The sequence below is a fragment of the Equus przewalskii genome, chromosome 17 (genome assembly GCF_037783145.1).
Source record: "Equus przewalskii isolate Varuska chromosome 17, EquPr2, whole genome shotgun sequence".
Classification (NCBI taxonomy): Eukaryota; Metazoa; Chordata; class Mammalia; order Perissodactyla; family Equidae; genus Equus; species Equus przewalskii.
Genome location: NC_091847.1, coordinates 51,684,230 through 51,705,512, shown reverse-complemented (window position 1 = coordinate 51,705,512; position 21,283 = coordinate 51,684,230). Strand labels below are relative to the sequence as shown.

The window sequence follows — 21,283 nt, the reverse complement described above, 5'->3', positions numbered from 1 at the left end:
TCGTCTTCTCATCTCTCTTGTCCACAGAGGGGTCTGCAGACTACGGCCGAATGAATGCAGAATGCAGAGTGGTTTCAACATTTTTAAAGGGTTGTAAAAAAAACCAAAAAACAAAAGAACATGCAATAGAGACTATAAGTGGCCCTCAAAGTCTAAAATATTTACCATCTGGTCCTTTACAGAAAAAGTTTGCTGGCTCCTGTCCCACAGGATAAAAAGAGACCCTGGTCCCAACAAGCAGGCAAAGTAAAATTTAAACTACCCTAATTTGGTGTCCAGAACAGTGTCTGACACAATAAATAGATTTTTGCTTAAAAATGAAGGAACATAACTTTATAAGAGAAAATAATCTCACAAAACGTCTGAAATTACAACAAATCCCCCCGTTTTCAGGATCCCCAGCAGATGATTTGTGGGATGGTTAGAATGTAGTAACTTTTGACAGACAGGACCAACTTTAGAATCTAGTCCTTCAGGAACTTACGGATTTTTTTCCCTTTTTTCAATGAGAATTATTTGATCACTGTCTATAACAGTTTATAACCTTTACTCTTAGAAACACACAGAATTAAGGGAGATTAGATATTTAGCCTTATGCTACGGTTGTCTTCCAACCTTTAAAATTCGAGCCTCTCACCAAAAGTGTATATTTCATTCTTAAAATGATTTTTTTCAATAGTCAACAAAATTCATCGCTATTATATTAAATTGATTTGGTAGACATAAGATGTGTTATGATTCAGAAAAAGTTAGCCAATTGAAACAAGACCAAAACTTAAGTAATGAAGCCAGCAGTAAATACCTAGAGACTGATGAACTCTAAAGAAAAAGGAATGGGTTTATAACATTGGTGTCCTCTTGTGCCAGCAGCTATCACCTTCAGTTGAAAACATGAGAAGTTTAGGAAGAAGAGGCATGTTGATTTGGATCCAAATTAGTCTGCTTCTCTTCCCATTATTATGAAAATGTCCTTTTAAGGAGTAATAATATAAATAGAGAGGCAGTATGATTGGGAGATAAGACATGAAGACAGCGAGTTCCAAATACTATTTTGGACTTTTTAAAGGATATACAGCATTTTTAGGGATAAAAAAACTTATCCTCAAAAAAGAGCAACAGGAGCTGGCCCCGTGGCTGAGCAGTTAAGTTCATGCGCTCTGCTTTGGTGGCCCAGGGTTCCTTGGTTCGAATCCTGGGCGCGGTCATGGCACTGCTCATCAAGCCATGCTGAGGCGGCATCCCACATGCCACAACTAAAGGGACCCACAACTAAAAATATACAACTATGTACCGGGGGCTTTGGGGAGAAAAAGGAAAAATAAAATCTTAAAAAAGAAAGAGCAAGAAATGAATTCCTTCCACCATTGAAGAACTGCCCTGCCCATCTTCCCCTCCCACCCCACTCCTCCTCCCACTCCCCCCACTCCTTTCTCTCTCCTAATTCAGATAGAACTTATTCCTCAGGAACGATCCGTCGCAAAACAACTGCTGCAGAAGCTTCTGCTCCTTACCTGATTCATCCCCGAGGTCTCTATTCCTTGAGTATCCCCTCCCCCCACATTATCCTAGTCTCGTAGCTGTGTTGTTCTGTTGTTATTCCTATATGGTACTTTAGGTTCACGTTCCAGAGCGCCACTACTACTTTATAAGACTGGCAGGAGACATGGGCAAGGCCATGTGCTAAAGGCTAAGTACATTTTCTTCTGTACTCTCCAGAAACTCACTAATCAATTTAATAGTTGACACTCAAAAATTTGAGGTTAATTAACTCACGTGGCAGATTTATTGGTGGTTTTTGAACAACTCATTACCATGAAGTCCTGTTCCAGATGCTTCACGTTTCCACTGACTTGCAGAGATATTCTGCAGTCACAGGCCCACCGAGGCAAGCACTCTGCAGAGGACTGCATCAGGCCCAACACTATTTTAGGTTCCATCTAATTTGCTTCTTGGAAGTGGCATTGGTTTCTTCTCAACACAGGAGAAAGTAACTCAGGTGTGCAAAAGTGATTAAAGTAAACATTCTAGCAAGTAGAAAGAGTTGTCTCTCTTGCCACTGCTCTGGGCATTCCACCAAAAACAGCATCACTGTCTTAAAACTTATATTGTTGTATCCCGATTCTGTAGGTTGCTTGCTTTGTGTATTTCCTTTAGCAACAAAAAGTGAGAAATGAACTCACCACACCATAGGAATATGTGTCACAAGTTTCAGACACAGGGAGACTCTGGATAACTTCTGGAGCCATCCAAGGGAAAGTTCCAACCAAGGACATGTGCGTTGTATGGTTATGGAACCGAGAGGCGCCGAAATCACAGATCTGAGAAAAGAGGACCAGTTACCAACTTTCTACTAATTGACGAATAAAAGAATTATCAGTCATAAAAACCTACATCTGAAATTAACAAATATTTTTTAAAAAAATTTTAAAAATAGTCCTACCTTCAATACCCCATCAGCAGCTATAACAACTAAAAAGAAAAAAAGATAAATTATGACAATTATCTAGTTTGTCCGAGTTATAGTGAAAGAAATCATAAACTTCTATTTCAATCTTCCATATAGAATTACGAAAGGTAAAATCAAAGTATTTACTACATTGAAGATTTTGCACAAAGGAGCTAACATTAAAACAAAAAACTAATTCCATGAGGTGTTGATTAAAAAGGCTTTCAAGACATTTGTTTAAATCAAACGTAGTACTACTGTCCAATAAGAAAGGCATAGATTAGTATAGTCAAGAGAAGCAAATTTTTACTTGGGTTCTGCCACTAGACTGCCAACATGATATACAGGAAGTCATTAGCATTAGTACTTCATAGTATATATGGTTTTTCTTCCCAATTGAAGAGTAATTTTTTTTGAAGGCAGGGACAATATTCATCCATTCACTTACTTAAATATTTGCTGAGCACCTACTATGTGCAAGGCCATGTACTATGCTCTGGAAGAGGAAGGTGAGCAAGACTGGCACTGTTTCGACTCTCATGGAGCTTACAGCCTCATGGGAGAGATAATGGACAAACATCTGTAGTAAAGTGAAATAAATTCCACGACGAGAGACACAGAGATTGCCACAGAATCAAAGAGCAGGGATATCTAAGTCTAAGGAGGCCAGAGGAAGTTTCCTGGAGGAAAGGGTGCTTATGCTAAGCCCTGAAGGACAAATTGGGATTAACCAGAAAGAAGAGAGGTGGGGGAGGAAAGCAGTTTTCTAGGCAGAGGTGAGCCTTGCAAAGGAGCAGAGGAAAAGGCATGTGATTTTGGAAGGCAGGGGCCAGGTCCAGAGGAGCCTTTGTGAGAAACAGAAAGCCAATGAACAATTTTAAGTGGAGTAATGAAATGGTCAAATGTGCAGAGGGGAGAGGATATCAGAGAAGAACAGAACTGGAGGCAAGGAGATCACTGTGCACACAAGCCACAGTCCGAGAGAGAGATGAGGATGCCTATACTGAGGCTGCGGTAAAGGACAGGAGAGGAGTGGACCAAGAAAGAGGTATTTAGGAGGCAGAATCAACTGGGCTTGAATAATTGGAATATGGAGGGTGAGAAGGAGGAAGACTCAAGGACACGTCAAATACAGAGGCAATAACGTAATGGTTAGAACAAGAGTTCCGGTATTGCCACTCACTGAGAAAGTGAATGCCGGAGTAATTTTTTAGGAGGTGGAGAGAAGATGAAAGATCGAGGTGGACACAATACATTTTAGGGTCATACAAAATACCTATCTGGCCATGTCCAACAAGCGGACAGACACAGTTTTAAAGTTGAGACCTGGTGGAGAGCGTTTGAAGACGGGGCTTTCATGGGAGTGGGTGAGTACGAGCATAAGGGGAGAGGAGGCCAAGGACAGAATCCTGAAGGACTGTTTCTGGCATTTCTTTTGAAAGCCATACAGTGCCTTGAACATGGCAGATGATCAATATTTATTAGCTGTTATTAATGACCTTGATAAGTGGAAAGAATAATCTTTGCATGAAATAGCCTAAGGCTAAATGTGATTCTGTATATAATATGCTATAAATTTTCAAATAAAAATGTTGTTAATACTATATTCAGTTATTTCTCATAAGATTAACAAATGCTTGTTAAAAAGATCTAACATTATAAAAATATATAATATAGAAAATAAAAGATTCTTGTCATTCCCTCTCCCAGAAAAAAAATTGCTAAAAGTTATGTTTATATTGTTTCACTGATGTATGTGTTTTCCCATCAAGTAACTATACAATTTGTAATTTTGAAAAATGGGGGCAGTCTCCACTGTTATTTCGTTTTCATAATGACAGCAAGAATATACCCATAATTTAATCATTCTCCTCTCATGAGATATAGGAATATACTGACAAAGTAGATTAAAAGGAGAGAAGTCAAATAACTTGTTTAGACTGAAATTATGAGCAAGAACTGAAAGTTTACAAAGTTATAAAACTCTGTTACTTCTTATTAGATTCTAGATTATTTCCTAGTGACTTCCTGTTAGCCAACTATATATCAGTAGTGTTTAGCTCAGGAAGCTTATGCCTAGGAAGAGCCAAAGGAAAAGTGATGACCTAGAAAAGGAAAGAACAATCAGCCAGAGTTGACTGGCAGGGCCAAGCTGGTGGTCCACCCTGGACTACTGATGAGTGGCAGCTATCAACAACTTCCCTCTCTCCAGGTCCACAAACCTCACAGTCCTGGAGCACGACGAGGGGCAGCTGGCCTATTCCCTACTCCTCCTACTCCACCTACCGGGACTACTCATTCTAAGGATCGCACTATTAGTATATACTCGTTTTAACTGCAGTGATTTAAAGATTTTCTAGAAATAAATAGTCCTCCTCCTTTACTCAGAAGAATCACTTAGACAGCATGTAAATAATTAAGTTAAGCATGTTAAATAATTGATAGAAGCTTTTTTAAAAATAGGAAACTCCGATTTTACTTAGCTAGTGCTGGCTAGCTAAATAGTCCCACTGTCTTTCTTGTTAACTTTCCAGTGACATAATGGAAGAAGCATTCTGCTGCCACTCCTACTTGAAGGTAACATCTAATCCTGCAAGTCATTTTAAAATGCTCGCTCTCCAAATGGTAAAATACAGGATCATAAATAAACTTCACGAAGTACAGAAGAAGTGAAAGAAGGAAAACAAAGCCTTTACTGTCCAAACTCCTAAACGTGCTAATCATTTTGGGTACTATTCCAGGTAATAGGACTGATATAAAAAATTTACACCATACAATTCAGAAGTAACAAGAACAAAACTCAAAACTGCTGGTCCAGAGAAACATCCAAAAATAGGAGACTAGAATTACATGACCACAGGCTTTGATCCAACACCACTTCTTTTAGAATATGATTCTAGAGAAATAATTAAGGATGTGTTGAAAAACTGTGCTGAAAAGTATTAAGGTCATCATTTCTTACCACAGAAAAAAATGTAAACAACTCAAATGTCCACATTCTGTGCTATTCACACAGTGGAATACTGTGCAGCCTCTTGAAATCATATGGAGAATTCTAACATTTATTAACAATGGAAAGATTTTCATAGTTATCAGCAATGGGTCAAAACAGCAAGTTACAAAAGACATGGAAAGCATGATGCTCATTTCTAGACACAGGCACATTTATTTTATAGTAAAATAAAAACATATGACTACATTACCATTTCTTGACTTGAGATCTCTGTGAATCACCTTGACAGGAGCCTCCATATGTAAATAGTGCATTCCTTTTCATACGAGAAGAAAGGACTATTAATATCATTTTTCAACAATGTCTCAGTATTACCTTTCTATTTCAACCATCAGTATTACCTTTCATATTTTTGCAAAAGATTCAATAGAAGAAAGTAAAGTCGTGTGTTCTGTTCTTACATGATTGATCAAATAGAGACAGGCTATGTCTACATTAGGAAAATTTATATGCTAAGGGAAATTTATGTGCTTTAATCTCTTAGAAGTTGGAATTTGATTGTGGGTAAAGCTAGCTTCTTACAATACCTAATAAGGACACCTTAATTTTCTGGAGTCTGCACAAAAATAGCACAGTCACAACTGGAAGAAGTGCTCCAATGACTAAGGTATTCCACTACCAACTGCCTTCTAAACCAGCCAAAGTTCTGACCAAGAAAACTTCAGTTTTCATTTGGATGTCTGCAGTTGCCCAATCGCAGCTCGGTCTGTTTCCTCAGTACTCCTTCCAGTAAGACCTGGGAGTGGAGGTGGGGTAGGGAGGGGAGCACTGGTTGGATGCATTAGTCATAGTTGGTAAAGGATTTTAGGCTCCTCAGATAGAAAAATATATAGTAGTTACAAAATATTTTATTGTTTTTTACACGGACAAATCTTTGAGATATGTACATTTAAATGCACGCCAAAATTCTCTCCAACACATTTAGAATGTAAATCAAGTTACTTCAGTAAATTGGGTGTCTATAAACTAAGTAGAGTTTTATTATTTTGAACTAAAAATGATACTTTAAAGGACACATTTCACAATCACCCTCTTAGTAGTGTCTGACTCTTTTTCTGTATTTATGTATTGTCTACCCCCTTAGAATAAAGAAGGACATTTCCTACTGACATATTTCCTCTCCCTGTATTTCTCAAGTTGTCTTTTCTAAATAATGGAAGAAATAGGCCCCCCAAATCAAACAGGGTCCTTTTGTTAATTAACTATCCATTAAACATAATTTAATAATTAAGCTTTGGTTCTTTTTTTTTAAACTTTCAGAAAATTTTGATTTGATAAAGTTTAATTTTTAAAATAAACTATTACTTTTCTTCTATTTTGATTAATATATATTGAAGAATCATGAAAGAACATAGAATAAAAAAATTTAAACTCCTGTATATAAAAATATTACTAAAGAGAATCAGGTTAATAAAAGTATTAGTAATTAAAATGATTTTAAACAAGATGTAATTGGAATAAAGGAAATCTTTCTTCCAATATTAAGTTCTATATACTACAAACTGTGAAAATTCAATAGCTACAACTTGGGTAACTTTTAATAATTTTTATAATTGAATTTCATAGTTACGTCTCTCTTGTTTTAATTATCAAGTTCCTGAATAATTTTTAGGTAGAATTTGTTTAATTACTATTAGAGGTGGAACCAGATAGTTTACACACTTGCTGACATGTAGGGATCTCCAAAAACAACACTCACGTACAAAAGCTTTAAAATAGGCACTTTTCTTCCTCATGGCGGATATTATGAGAAAAAGTACCGTAAATTACTTGTGTTTAATGTATAGTATACATTTATAGAACATTTAGTGTACATAAACACAGTAATAATCACAATCATAAAATTCTATTTAATTTGTTTTTATAGAGCCATTTATATTCTGTCTTATTTTCATGTAAACAATTAAGAAGGCTGAAAAATACCTTCATCAGTTAAGACTCCAGATTTCCTAAAAAAGATTTGACAGGTGACATTTGGGAGGAGATTTGGAATCAATGATGATGGTTTTGAGACTGGATCCAGGTTTATCTGCTTTAATTGTTCCTTTTACGCACTGTTGACTGACTTGCCGCAATTTCAGATATACTTGCTGGTCTGCCCTCCACTCCTCTTTCCACCCAAAAAGAAGAGAATCTTTTTTTGGCTTTGTGGAGATATTCTCTCAGCAGTGATGTTAAGCAATGCCTATTTCAAAATGCATGAATCAACTCTTACTTGAAATGAATTATTCATGCTATAATTTCTCAACATCTTGTTGCTTTAGTGGCTTCAATCATGGTCAAACTGAAAGGTACATAGCTGAATCTGAAGTGAAATCAACAAAATCAAGCCTTCCTATATAATCTCCAAGTTCTCCACATAGCTTTACCAGAGAGGTTGAAGTTATTCCAAAAGCGTCGATTTCTTCTTCCTTTTATAGGCCATTTTAAATATTAAGTATTTCTTGATACTTTAAAGAAACAAGTCTCTTCTCTGCCTCACTCTTCTCACCTGAGGCCAAACACACTAGAACTTGCCTTTCAGATCAATTCACCAGCCACAAAAAAGTTATTTTAGCACTTTGCAGTTTTGGACACTGTCGCGTGGTCCACTCCCATTCTCTCCATCCCTATCCTTTACCTCTGGTTCCAGTTTGCTACTTAGTTCTGTTCCTTCTCTTCTTTGTCCTTCTAATACAGAGTGCCAGCAGCCTTGAGAAACCCCGGGGGAGCCAAGGGACCTGCCCCTCAGACAGGGACTATGCAGGGGAAGAGGCAGGGAGGGCCAAGCTTTACAGGCTGGGGGCCAGGGAAGCTTAAGTGGAGTGTGCACAGCAGGAAGCACAGTGACTGATGTCAGTTGATTTGTTTGCTGTCTATCCATCCTAAGTGCCATTAAGTAATAACATGGGTGTAATTGGCTGAGCACCTCAAATGCAAATGTCTGTAAGGTGAAGTGCTTTAAGTCAAAGACTGCTTGTAAAAGTATTTACATTAATGTAAGTGTATTTCCACAATGCTTCAGGCAGCTCCTGATAATAGCATATCACCCTGCTACAAACAGGTGGTCCCTGTGTACTACTGACAGGCAGAGAAGTGACTATGATATTAAATGAAAATGTCTTGAAGAATGTGAACTTTTAAGGCTGATTTGAAGCGCCTGACGCATGAATACACAATTAAGTTAATTAACATAGCCAAAGCCTTAAGTACACCATCCTAAACACAGAGCTTATTATTCTTATAAGGTAATGAAATATCATTCAGCAGTATCATTTAGCATCAAACTTTTTTTTTAATTTTCATTTTCCCTACTTGAGGAATTTGGCAGGTGTTGACGAAATTTAAAACAGGAAAGATAATTCTGCAAAGGAAAGACCATTACTTTTGGAAGTCATTGTGTGACTTCCCAGTGAAAGCAAACTGTGACTTGCTCTCCTTATTGAGTGCTAAATATCCTCTTATTTGCTTTGTAAAGAGATGCTCTAGAGACTGGAGCAGCAAAATGTAAAGGAGTTAATTACCCCAGTAAAATGTGGACGCACTTGCTTTCTAGGGGTTGCTAGAATACAAATGTAACTATCAGTGTTCATTATTTAGATTAAGTTGTTTCCAAAGCAACTTTGACAGTTATAAATAAAACTCAGAAACATTCAGTTAGGAAAATGGAAAAAAAAAGATAAAAATAAATGGAATTTAAATTGCTTTAGAAAGCATTAGGCTATGCAGGAATTTATGAGAGAAAAAGAACTGGGCACTTTGTTTAGGGATTTTGTGTATTAAAAATATTTTATTTCCAAGGGTGATTTCCAAGTTTACATTAAATATAAAATAAAATCCGAATTGCTTTTACATGGAAAAACAAACAAAATATTTTTTTTTACAAGTAGTTACTATTTTTAGTATATTATTATGTATACAAAATGAGTAGAACTAATCCTGCAATAAATCACATTTTCTGAATGCTGAGTCTCAGGAGAGACTTGCAGAACAAGAACAGAATTACGACGTTTCCATTTAATACATCAAGCAAGTTGGTCAATTACAATGTCACAAAATGTGGCAAAAATGGAGCCATTTATTTTCTTGGGACCTGGTTTTATGGAAAGAAAGAAAAGAGAGAGAAAAGGCAAGCAGGAGTGGAAAGGCAATGACCTAAAATATTATCTGTACAATAAGTTGCAGAATTCTTGCTACTTTTGGTCTGAAAAAAGAAGAACATCTAAAGACACAGAACAACAAATCCGATTTAAGTCACCATGTCAGGACAGGAACGTGCTTCCCACCAATTCTCTAAGAATACACAAAGCTTTATTACCTTTGGCTACATCAGTGGCCCAGGTCATAATGTGATCCATGTCCATCTCTTCACTTCTATTACTGTTAATGTAATCATAGAGTGATCCCAGAGAAGCATATTCTATTTTTAAAGGAAAGATAAGCATATAATTAAAACCAAGGTGCATTTCGGAAATAAGACTTTATATTTTCATTGGAAAATGTGTTAAAGAATTTAACAAAAGATATTAAAAGCATATAAAATTTGTTCCATACTGTGGTTTCTAAAAGTTAATATGATCTTGGAAAGAAATCTGTCCAAGACAAGACTGCTAACAGAATGAAGAGTAGAACTTTAGCTGAGGATGAAATCAAAAGCCATTCAGATGGAACTGCAAAACACAAGGAGGTGGTGGAAGAAGGTATTTGAAACAGAGGCAGGCATGTAAATAGCTAAGATTAAACACACAAGTCAGAAGGTTTATGTGACAATGTAAACAAATCAATCCTTGTTGCACCAAGATTTTGAAAAGCCCTCAAAATTCAAGCACAAAAGGCCAAGATATGAGAAAATGCCTTTAAAAATGACTTTGAGGGGCCAGCTGGTGGTGTAGCAGTTCAGTCTGCACCCTCTGCTTTGGCAGCCCAGGGTTTGCAGGTTCAGATCCCAGGTGTGGACTTACACACCACTCATCAAGCCACGCTGTGGCAGCCTCCCACATACAAAATGGAGGAAGATTTGCACAGATGTTAGCTCAGGGCCACTCTTCCTCAAGTAAAAAAGGGGAAAATTGGCAACAGATGTTAGCTCAGGGCCAATCTTCCTCACCAAAAAATAAATAGATAAGTAGATGGACAGATAAAGATTAAATGAGAAAATAAAAACGACTTTGAGATATAAATTAAGTACCATAAAAGTTAGCCACTATAAGTGGCTATATTTGATGATTTTTAGTAAGTTTATAGAGTTGGGCGACCACCACCGCAATCCAATTTCAGAAGCTTTCCATCATCCCAAACAGTTCCCTTGTGCCTATTTACAGTTAATCACCCCTCTTAACCCAGCTTTCTCAATCTACAATTGTGCCTTTTCTGGATATTGCACAGAAATAGAATCACACAACATGAGGCCTGAGTGTCTGACTTCTTTCTCTTTGCATAATGTTTCCCAGGCTCTTTCATGCTGTAGCACGTATAGGTACTTCATTCCTTTTCATTGCAGATAATATTCCATTGGATGGATCTGCCACATTTGGTTACTCATTTATCAGTTGATAGACATTTGGTTTGTTCCCAGTTTTTGGCTACTACGATAATGTTCTTATAAACATCTGTGGACCTGTCTTTGTGTGGAAATATGTCTTCATTTCTCTTGGGTAGGTTTCTAGGCGTGGAACTGCTGGGTCATATGGTAAGTTTACATTTAACTTTTTAAAAAACTGTTAAACTGCTTTCCAAAGAGGCTGTACCGTTTTATGTTCCCACCAGCAGGCTGGGAGGGTTTCAGTTTCTCCACATCCTCACCAACACTTGGCATTGTCTGTGTTTTTGATTACAGCCGTTGTAGTGGGTATAATTCTAGTGGTATCTCGTATTTTTAATTTGCATTTTCCTGGGGACTAATGAAGTTGGGCATCTTTTCACATGCCTATTAGTTCCTTGTATATATTCTTAGTCAAACTGTCTATCTTGACAATACTGAGTCTTACAAACACATAATGTCTCTGCATTTATCTACATCTTTATTTTCTCTCAGCAAAATTTTGTACTTTTCATTGTAAAAAGTATTACACTTCTTTTGTTAAATTTATTCCCATTTTCTTTTTTATAACTACTGTGAATAGAATTGTTTCTTAATTTCATTTTTAGATTTTTCATGCCCAGTATATAGAAATACAGTTGATTTCTGTATATTGATCTTGGATCCTTGTGACCTTGCTAAACATGTTTATTAGTTTTAGTAGTTTTTTGTGGATTTCTTGGGATTTTCTACATACAGGATTATGTTATATAAGACAGTTTTACTTCTACCTTTTCAATCTGGATGCCTTTTATTTTCTTTTTCTTTTTTTTTTCTTAAAGATTGGCAGCTGGGCTAACAACTGTCGCCAATCTTTTTTTTTTCTTCTGCTTTATCTTCCCAAAACCCTCCCCCCACCGTACACAGTTGTATATCTTAGTTGCACGTCCTTCTAGTTGTGGGATGTGGGACGCCGCCTCAACACGGCCTGACGAGCGGTGCCATGTCTGCGCCCAGGATCCGAACCCTGAGCCGCCGCAGCGGAGCACGTGAACTTAACCACTTGGCCATGGAGCCGGCCCCTATTTTCTTTTTCTTGTATTGCACTGGCTAGAACCTCCAGTACAATGTTGAATAGATTTGGCAAGAGCGAACCTCATTGCCTTATTCCCAATCTTAAGGGAAAAACATTCCATTTTTCACCACTAAGTATGATAATAGCTGTGGATTTTTGGAGATGCTATTTATCAAGTTGAGAAAATTCCCTTCTATTCCAGTCTGTTGAGAATTATCATTATAAATGAGTGCTGTAGTATGTCCAAAAGTTTTTGTCTTTTATCCAATTATCTATTACGGTATTTTACATTAATTGATTCCAGATGTTAAACCAACCTTGCAATTCTGGGATAAATTCCATTTGGTCAAAGCATATTATCCTTTCTAGGGGTGGCTGAATTTAGTCTACCAATATGCAATTAAGGATTTTTGCATCCATGCTCATGAGGGATATTGGTCTATAGTTTTCTTATTATATTTTTGTTTGGCTTTGGTATTAAGATAATACTAGCCTTATGGAGTAAGTTGATAAGTGTTCCTTCCTCCTATATTTTCTTTCTTTTTTTTTTTTAAAGATTTTATTTTTCCTTTTTCTCCCCAAAGCCCCCCAGTACATAGTTGTATACATTTTCAGTTGTGGGTCCTTCTAGTTGCGGCATGTGGCATGCCACCTCAGCGTGGCTTGATGAGCGGTGCCACGTCCACGCTCAGGATTCGAACCTGCGAAACCCCAGGCCACTGAAGCAGAGCGCATGAACCTAACCACTCAGCCATGAGGTCAGCCCCGCTCCTATATTTTCTGAAAGAGTATGGGAAGGATTGGTGCTATTTTTCTACAAACATTTGATAGAATTCACCATCATCATCTAGGTCTGGGCTTCTCATTATGGAAATATTTTAAATTGCTAACTCAAATTTCTTACTTGTTATAGGGCTGTTCAGAATTTCTGTTTCTTAAGTCAGTTTGGATCACTTGTATCTTTTTAGGAATTTGCTCATTGCATCTAAGTTGTCTGATTTGTTGGCATAAAGTTAGTCACAACATTCCCTTCAATTCTTCTAAACTTCTGTAGGGGCCGTTAGTGCTGTCTTCTCCTTCATCCCTCAGTTTGCTAATTTGTATCTTCTCTCTTTTTTCTTGGTCAATCTACCTAAAGGTTTATCCGTTTTACGGATCTTTTCAAAGATCAGATTTTTAGTTTCATTGATTTTCTCAATTATTTTTCTGTTTTCTATTTTACTGCATTCTGCTCTAATCTTTATTATTACCTTTCATTGGATTGCTTTGGGTTTATTTTGTTCTCGTTGTAGAGTATTAAGGTTGAAGCTTAGATTACCAATTTCAGACTTTTTTTTTTTTTTGGCTATGGATGTTTAAAATCATAAATTTCCTTCTAAGTATTACTTTATCTGTCTTCTATAATTTTGATATGTTGCATTTTAATTTTCTCTCTGTCTAAAAATACTTTAAAATCCACTGTGATTCCCTCTGTGGCTCATTCGGTATTTAAATGTGTGCTGTTTAATTTCCAAATATTTGGGGCTTTCCAAGATTTATTTCTGGCATTGATTTCTAACTTAATTCTACTGTAGCTGGAGAACATACATTGCATTATTTCAATTCTTTTAGACATACTGAGGCTTTTTGTGACCTAACTCATGTATTCTGGAGAATGTTCCATGTGCACTTGAATATGTATTCTTTGCTAGGTGGAGTGTTCTACAGATGTGAGTTAGGTAGAGTTGGTTGAGAGTGTTTATCAAGTTTCTATATCCTTGCTGATTTTCCGTCTAGCTGTTCTATCAATTATCGGGAGTGAGATACTAAATCGGTTATTGTTGAATTGCCTAGTTCTCCTTTAAATTCTGTCAGTCTTTGCTTCACGTACTGTGAGGACCTGTTGTTAGGTGTGTATACATTTACAATTGCTAGATCTTTCTGATGTATCGATCCTTTTATAATTATGAAATGACTCTATTTATCTCTAGTAATATTCTTGTCTATTTTGTCTAAAATTAACATAGTTACTTCAGTTCTCTCATGGTTTGTTTGCATGGTATGTCTTTCTCCATCCTTTTACTTTCAATCTATTTGTGTCTTTGAATCTAAGATGTGTCTCTTGTACACAGTATACAGTTGGATCTTGCTTTTTTTATCCAGTCTGACAATTTCTGTCTTTTGACTGGGGTGTTTAAATCATTGACACTTTCTTTGTGTTTGTGTGTGTGTGTGTGTGTGTGTGTGTGTGTGTGTGTGTAAGCCTGGCCCTGAGCTAACATCCGTGCCCATCTTCCTCCACTTTATACGTGGGATGCCTGCCACAGCATGGCTTGATCAGTGGTGTCTGGTGCACACCTGGGATCCGAACCGGCAAACCCTGGGCCGCTGAAGCAGAGTGCACAAACTTAACTGCTATGCACGGGCTGGTCCCCTAGACCACTGACACTTAATTTAATTATTGATGTGGTTAGAGTTATTTTTGGCATCTTGTTTTCTACATGTCTCCTGTCCTTCTCAGTCCTCTGTTTCTCCTATGCTGCCCTCTTCTGTGTTAATGATTTTATTATCATTTTAATTCTTCTGTTGACTTCTTTCTACATTTCTTGAGTGGACTTTCTTAGTAGTGGCTCAAGGGATTATAAAATGCATCTTTTTACACAATCTACTTCAGATTAATTTATAGTAAAACACAGAAACTTTTCTCCAACATAGCTCCATTCCTTCCCTCATCCTTTATGCTATTACTGTAATCTATATGTGACATATGTTTTAAGTCAGCAAAACAGTGCTATAATTATTGCTTTATACAATCTTACATTTTTAAAGATGTTAAGAGAAGAAATGAGAAGAAGTACATTTATGAAATCTTTTTTTCACTCATATATTTATCATTTCCAGTATCCTTTATTTCTTCCCATGGATTTGAATTACTATCTGTTGTCATTTTGTTTTAGCCTGAAGGACTTCCTTTAGTATTTCTTGGAAGCAGGACTGCTAGCAACAGATTCTCTCATCCTTTTATCCAAGAACATCTTTACTTTGCTTACATTTCTAAAAGATAATTTTGCTGAATACAGTTTTTTCCTTCAGCACTTTAATTATCTACTGCCTTTTGGCCTCTACTGTTGTTAGCTGGTCATTGTTGAAATTAGCCATTAATCATATTGCTGTTCTCTTGTACATGAGAAGTTATCTTTCTCTTACTGCTTTCAAGATTTTCACTTTGTCATGATCAACAGTTTGACCATGATGTATCTAGGTGTGCATCTTTTGTGTGTGTGTGTGTGTGTGAGGAAGATTGGCCCTGAGCTAACATCTGTGCAAATCTTCCTCCATTTTGTATGTGGGACACCACCACAGCATGGCTTGATGCGTGGTGTTTAGGTCTGTGCCCAGGATCGAGACCTGTGAACCCCAGCCCACCAAAGCAGAGCACATGAACTTAACCATTATGCCACTGGGCTGGCCCCTAGGTGTAGGTTTCTTTTGCATTTATCCTACTCGGAGTTCACTGAGTTCTCAAGTATATAGATTAATGTATTTTATCAAATTCAGGAAGTTATCTTTGGCCATTATTTCTTCAAATATGTTTCTATTCTCTATTTTTATGTGTTTCTACACCTCTTTTCTCCTCTTCTTGCTATCATACGTTAATTGGTATACTTGGTGTTGTCCCATATGTCTCTGAGGTTCTTTTCATCTTTTTTTCAAATTTTTTCTCTTTTTCAGACTGGATAATTTCTGTTGATCCTGTTTTAAGTTCACTGATTTTTTTCTTCTGCTATCTCAAATCTCTGTTAAGTCACGCTAGAAAATCTTTCATTTGAATTATTGTCTTTTCAGCTTCAGAATTTCTATGGTGTTCTTTTAAAATATATATATATATATATTGGGGTTGGCCCAGTGGCATAGTGGTTAAGTTTGCATGGTCTGCTTCAGCGGCCCAGGGTTTGCTGGTTTGGATCCCAGGCATGGACCTACACAGTGCTTATAAAGCCATGCTGTGGCAGGAGTCCCACATATAAAATAGAGGAAGATGGGCATGGATGTTAGCTCAGGGCTAATCTTCCTCAAAAAAAAAAAAAAAATACATATATTTCTATTTACTTGATGAGATTCTGTATTGTTTGATTCATTGTTTTCATACTTTCCTTTAATTCTTTAAACACAGTTTCCTTGAGGTCTCTGAACATATTGATGCTTTGAAATCTTTCTATGTTAAATCTGATATGTGGGGACACTTAGAAACTACTTCCATTGATGGTTTTTCTTCCTGAATATAGGTTAAACATCTCTGTTTCTTTACATTTCTTGTAATTTTTTAAAAAAATTTGGACAGTTTAGATAATGTACTGTAGCAAGTCTGAATTCTGACTTTCTCCTTGAAAGTTGTCATTTTTTTCTTTTTCTTTTTTTAAGGGAAGATTAGCCCTGAACTAATTAACATCTGCTGCCAATCCTCCTCTTTTTTGCTGAGGAAGACTGGCCCTGAGCTAACATCTGTGCCCATCTTTCTCTACCTTATATGTGGGATGCCTGCCAAGGATGCCTTGCCAAGTGGTGCCATGTCCGCACCTGGGATCCAAACCAGCGAACCCTGAGCTGCCGAAGCAGAAGGTGCGAACTTAACCGCTGCACCACTGGGCCAGCCCTGAAAGTTGTTCTTGATGGTTTCTGTTTGCTTCTTTACTAACTTGCTTGGGCTAAATTGATGAAATTTACAGTGTGCCCCCCAGTGATGTCTGTGCTCAGTTTTCTGGGTTTTTTAAATCTTTCTTTTATTTCTAAGCCTGTTCTTTTATAGGAGCTGTCCTATATCTGCAGAGGTTAATGATCAGTCAATGATTAGACAGAAGTTGTGCTTAAAAACCCTGGGCTGATGGATCTGTGTATAAGTAGTGGGAGCACATTCAAAATTCACCCTAGCTTTTACTTTCCACCAGGCCTTTTTAGTCTCCTTTTCATATTCATGTAGCCTCAAGACTGACAAGGGTATGTGGATAGCTTGAGCCCTGTCCATTCTTTTCTGCACATGTATGGCCTCAGCCAGGAATACATTTACCCCAGTCACAACCCTTTGTTCAGGTCACACTTTGGCTATGGCAACAAAGCTGCCAATCCTCATGGCCTGCCCTTTGTGCTGATTGAGCTGGGGCAGGGGTGGGGTAAGAAGAATGAGAACAACCCCAGGCAAAAGCACTGCTCAGTCCCACTGTTACTGTAACCACGGGCCCTCCAGGACCAGTTCAACTGACCCCACCTCTTATCAACAGAGTGACTAAGAAGTGCCTTTCAGAAAATCTGCAAAGCCACGTAGCCAGAGCATGCACAAAAGAAGAAATCTTGACCTGAAATGACTGTGGAACCAAAGATCCTTCTTCCCATGGAACCCAAGAATGGGGGACAGGGCCAGAACTTGGAAGTCAGACTCTTATCAGAAGCAAGGGGTCTCTCATCCAGGAAGATCCAGTGTTAAAATTCCTTCCCCACCTCATCAAAAATGTTTAGAACTCTATCATAAAAGTTTAGAATCTCATCATAAATGTTTAGAACCATGTCATAAATGTTTAAAACCATAAATGCTTGAAGTCTACCCATCAAAACCTGTCCCTGGGCCAGGCTGTTCTCCCTAACCTCTTAAGTTTCATCCCAAATCCTGCATTGGGGAGAAAGATCTGAGGGCACACCCCTGTCTCCCTGCAGACCTCACAGAATAAAGCTGATCTCTTTTCCCAAAGGCTGATGCTGTAATTAACTGGCTGTTTATGTGCATCAGGCAAGTGAATCCAAATTCAGCAGTTTTTCAAGCACAAAATCTTCTCAGATTGTGTATGCGTTTGGTCAATTTCCAGAGTGCCAAAAGTTCTGTCCAGATTTATAGATGCTTTGGGGGAGAGCATTTGCCGATCTCCTAATTCATCCATAGCTGGAAATCCTTCCTTGAAAATTACTTTTTATATTAAACGCCAATTTGGAGAAAGGCTGATCCTCATTTTGGGAGGCTGATAATTACTCCATTCCAACTTCAATGATTTATAATAATTATCAACATTGTAATGACAACGTCTAATAATTTCAAAAAGTAGCTTTTTAAAATTTCTTCTCTGTAAAGACATAAAGTAGGAACAATATTCTGAAAGCAAATTCGATTCATGCAATTAAATGTATGTTATCATGAGAAATTATTCCTTGGGAATACTAATATTCCTAGTAAAACATTAATTATCTCGGTGGATAAGACTCATATTTTTTGTTTTTTGTGTAACTTTTACTTTGACATCAAAGTTATATAATGGCTATCAGTCAAATAGCATAAAATTGCAATGATAACCTTAGATGAATAAAGAAATGGCAAAGAAGAGAAGAACTTTAAGTTTTACTATGAAATAGTTGGTCCAATGTAAGAAAAAAGGCATTAGTGGCCTGTACTATCATATACTCCAGACAATTAAGCTGCCTTCTATAAATAAAAGCATCTCTGGTGATATACCATTTGGAATAGCTTTTGGTTACTAAAACAGCATTTGGTAGAAGACTGTCTCATGACCTTTAAGAGTTAGTGCAGATGCCCAACATGAAGTGAAGTTTACCTCTATCACCAAAAAAATTATCCCTCAGAAGAGAGTGAGTCACTTTATATTGAGATACTTCTAAAATCTCTCCTATTATAGGATGCTGTCTCAACTACTTTATTTTAAACAACAAAACATATTTGAAGAGAAATACATGAGCCTGAGATTACATTAATCAAAGCTAGTTTTTAAAGTCTAACAGAGGTCACCTGTATGAATAAGAAACAAACAAAAAAAAGAGGCAACTAAATGTAACACACATAGAGTAAGTATTTCTGGACCTATAAGCTCTCAATTGCAAGAGCGGGATGTCATTGAAAACAAATCTTCTAAAGATCACTTTAAAAAGAAATATGGCTATGGTTACAATTATACCTTATGGGACTCAAATATCCAAAAATCCTAACATTATGCCATTGAGTACTTGTAGCCTGGGATAAATATCCAGAGACAGATCATACAGAGATCCAAAAACTATTATATCTTGAACATCTTAGACTACAGTGAAGATGATTTGTAACATTGTGATTTATATTAAGAAATATATATTTGTCTTCATCTTGTTTCTGGTACAGAGCTCCTAATATCCTTGGAATTTCCTAAGCAATAAGAGTGACGGGAGCATCTTTGTTAGAATATTTGTTCTTTGTCCTCAGTTCCTGAAATAGCTCCAGAGCCATAAAGGTGAAAGGAGTGTCTCGTTATTCATAACAAACCCCTTTCGACCACATCTGAGTTTATGTTAATAAAGTGACTTTTGGAAAGCCCCTAACGATGTAGCTAGTTGCCAGGGGAACCAACACTTGATTAGAGGGTTGGAACTTTCAGCACCCCCTTTCCCCACCCTTTGGGGAAGAAAGAAGGATGGAGGTTAAAAATCACCAAAGGCCAAAGATTTAATCAGTCATGCCTACATAATGAAGCCTCTATAAAAATCCAAAAAGGGTGGGGTTCAGAGAGCTTCCAGATTGGTGGACAAGAATGCATCCATATGCTGGGGGGATGGCTAACCCCAAACTCCAAGGGGACAGACGCTCCTGTGCTCGGACTCCCCCTGTGTATCCTTCATCTGGCTGTTCAGTTTTATCCTTTAATATCCTTTGTAATAAAACCAGCAATCTAGTAAGTAAACTGTTTTCCTGGGTTCTGTGAGCTGCTCCAACATTTAATCAAATCCAAAGAGGGCATCCTGGGACCTCCCATTTTTAGCCAGCGGGTCAAAAGCACAGGTGACCACATGGACGTGTGATTGGCATCTGTCCTCAGGGAGAGGGCAGTCTTGTGGGACTGAACTTTCACCTGCGGCATGTGATGCCATCTCCAGGCAGATCATGTTAGAAATGCGTTAAACTGTAGGACACCGGGCTGGTGTTGCCGAATCAATGTGGGAAAAAGTACCACATGCTTGGTGATCTCAAGGGCCTGAAGTGAAGCAGAGGGTTGAGAGTAGAGGAGACACACAGCATTGTGTTTTTCCGTAAGAGATGTACTCTGAAAACCATGTTAAGATAACTTAGAAACTGATTCTGATGATGAAAAAAACATGGATGTAGAAGATACATTATTAAATGAAATTGTTTCATGAATGTGAGGGTGCAAGAAAGACAATATTATTACATTATTTCATATAAAATGTGATCTTTAAATATGTGGGTAGATAAAGTATTTTAGAAAGGCATTTAATTCTTTCATCCTTTTGGTCTTCTCATTAGAAATTAAGGACTCACCATATACACACATGGCTATACTTTTCGAATCACTTAATTTGTCCCTAGAAAGTAGTTTATTGGACTTCAGTATAAAGTATTTGTTTTAATTCTTTAAAAAAAGAGTCATTGAGAACCACATTAGGGGGCCGGCCCCATGGCTGAGTGGTTGAGTTCGCGAGCTCCACTTTGGTGGCCCAGGGTTTCACCAGTTCAGATCCTGGGCACGGACATGGTACCGCTCATCAAGCCATGCTGAGGCGGCGTCCCACATGCCACAACTAGAAGGACCCACAACTAAAAATGCACAACTATGTACTGGGGGGCTTTGGGGAGAAAAAAGGAAAAATAAAATCTTAAAAAAAAAAGAACCACATTAATTAAACATTCCCTTTTGATTTCTAAGATAATTTTTCCCTTTGAGTCTTACAGCAACAATAACTGGCTTTGAAAAACGTAAACATATAGTCAGTATTGTTGAAACAAATACCATTACCATGAAATCTCTCTCTCTCTCTTTTTTTTTGCTGAGGAAGATTAGCCCTGAGCTAACATCTGTTGCCAATCTTGTTTTTTTCTTGAGGAAGATTAGCCCTGAGCTGACATCTGTGCCAATCTTCCTCTACTTTTTATTTGTGGGTTGCTGCTACAGTGTGGCTGATGAGTGGTGCAGGTCCCGCCTGGGATCTGAACCTGTGAACCCAGGCCACCAAAGCAGAACATGCCAAACTTAATCACTATGCCACAGGGCCAGCCGCCCATGAAATCTGTTTGTAATAAAATAGCACCAAGGCCAAACTTAGTTTGGATTATAACTAAGACGACAAATGAATTTGGGCAAATGTCTGGAATTTGTTACAACAAGACACTTGTTTCTAACTGACTAATAAGAAAAGACCAACACAATATCAAAGCATGCAAACTAGATGTATCTGTGCTTAAAATACATCACAATCAAGTTAAAGGAAATGAGATTGGGCACTTAAACATAA

At 37.5% G+C, this 21,283-nt stretch overlaps 1 protein-coding gene across 5 annotated transcripts in view; it reads right to left on the bottom strand.

The window, feature by feature from the left end:
- The window catches only part of MAP3K20 (mitogen-activated protein kinase kinase kinase 20), a 167,769-nt gene that overhangs the window by 69,275 nt on the left and 77,211 nt on the right, over positions 1-21,283 (bottom strand). For all 5 annotated transcript variants that reach the window (XM_070580214.1, XM_070580213.1, XM_070580211.1 and 2 more), the window contains 4 exons: positions 9,757-9,858; positions 5,650-5,715; positions 2,441-2,469; positions 2,181-2,318 (listed from right to left, as the gene is read on the bottom strand). In XM_070580214.1, coding sequence (XP_070436315.1) covers positions 2,181-2,318; positions 2,441-2,469; positions 5,650-5,715; positions 9,757-9,858 — 335 coding nt within the window. The remainder of the gene's footprint in view (positions 1-2,180; positions 2,319-2,440; positions 2,470-5,649; positions 5,716-9,756; positions 9,859-21,283) is intronic.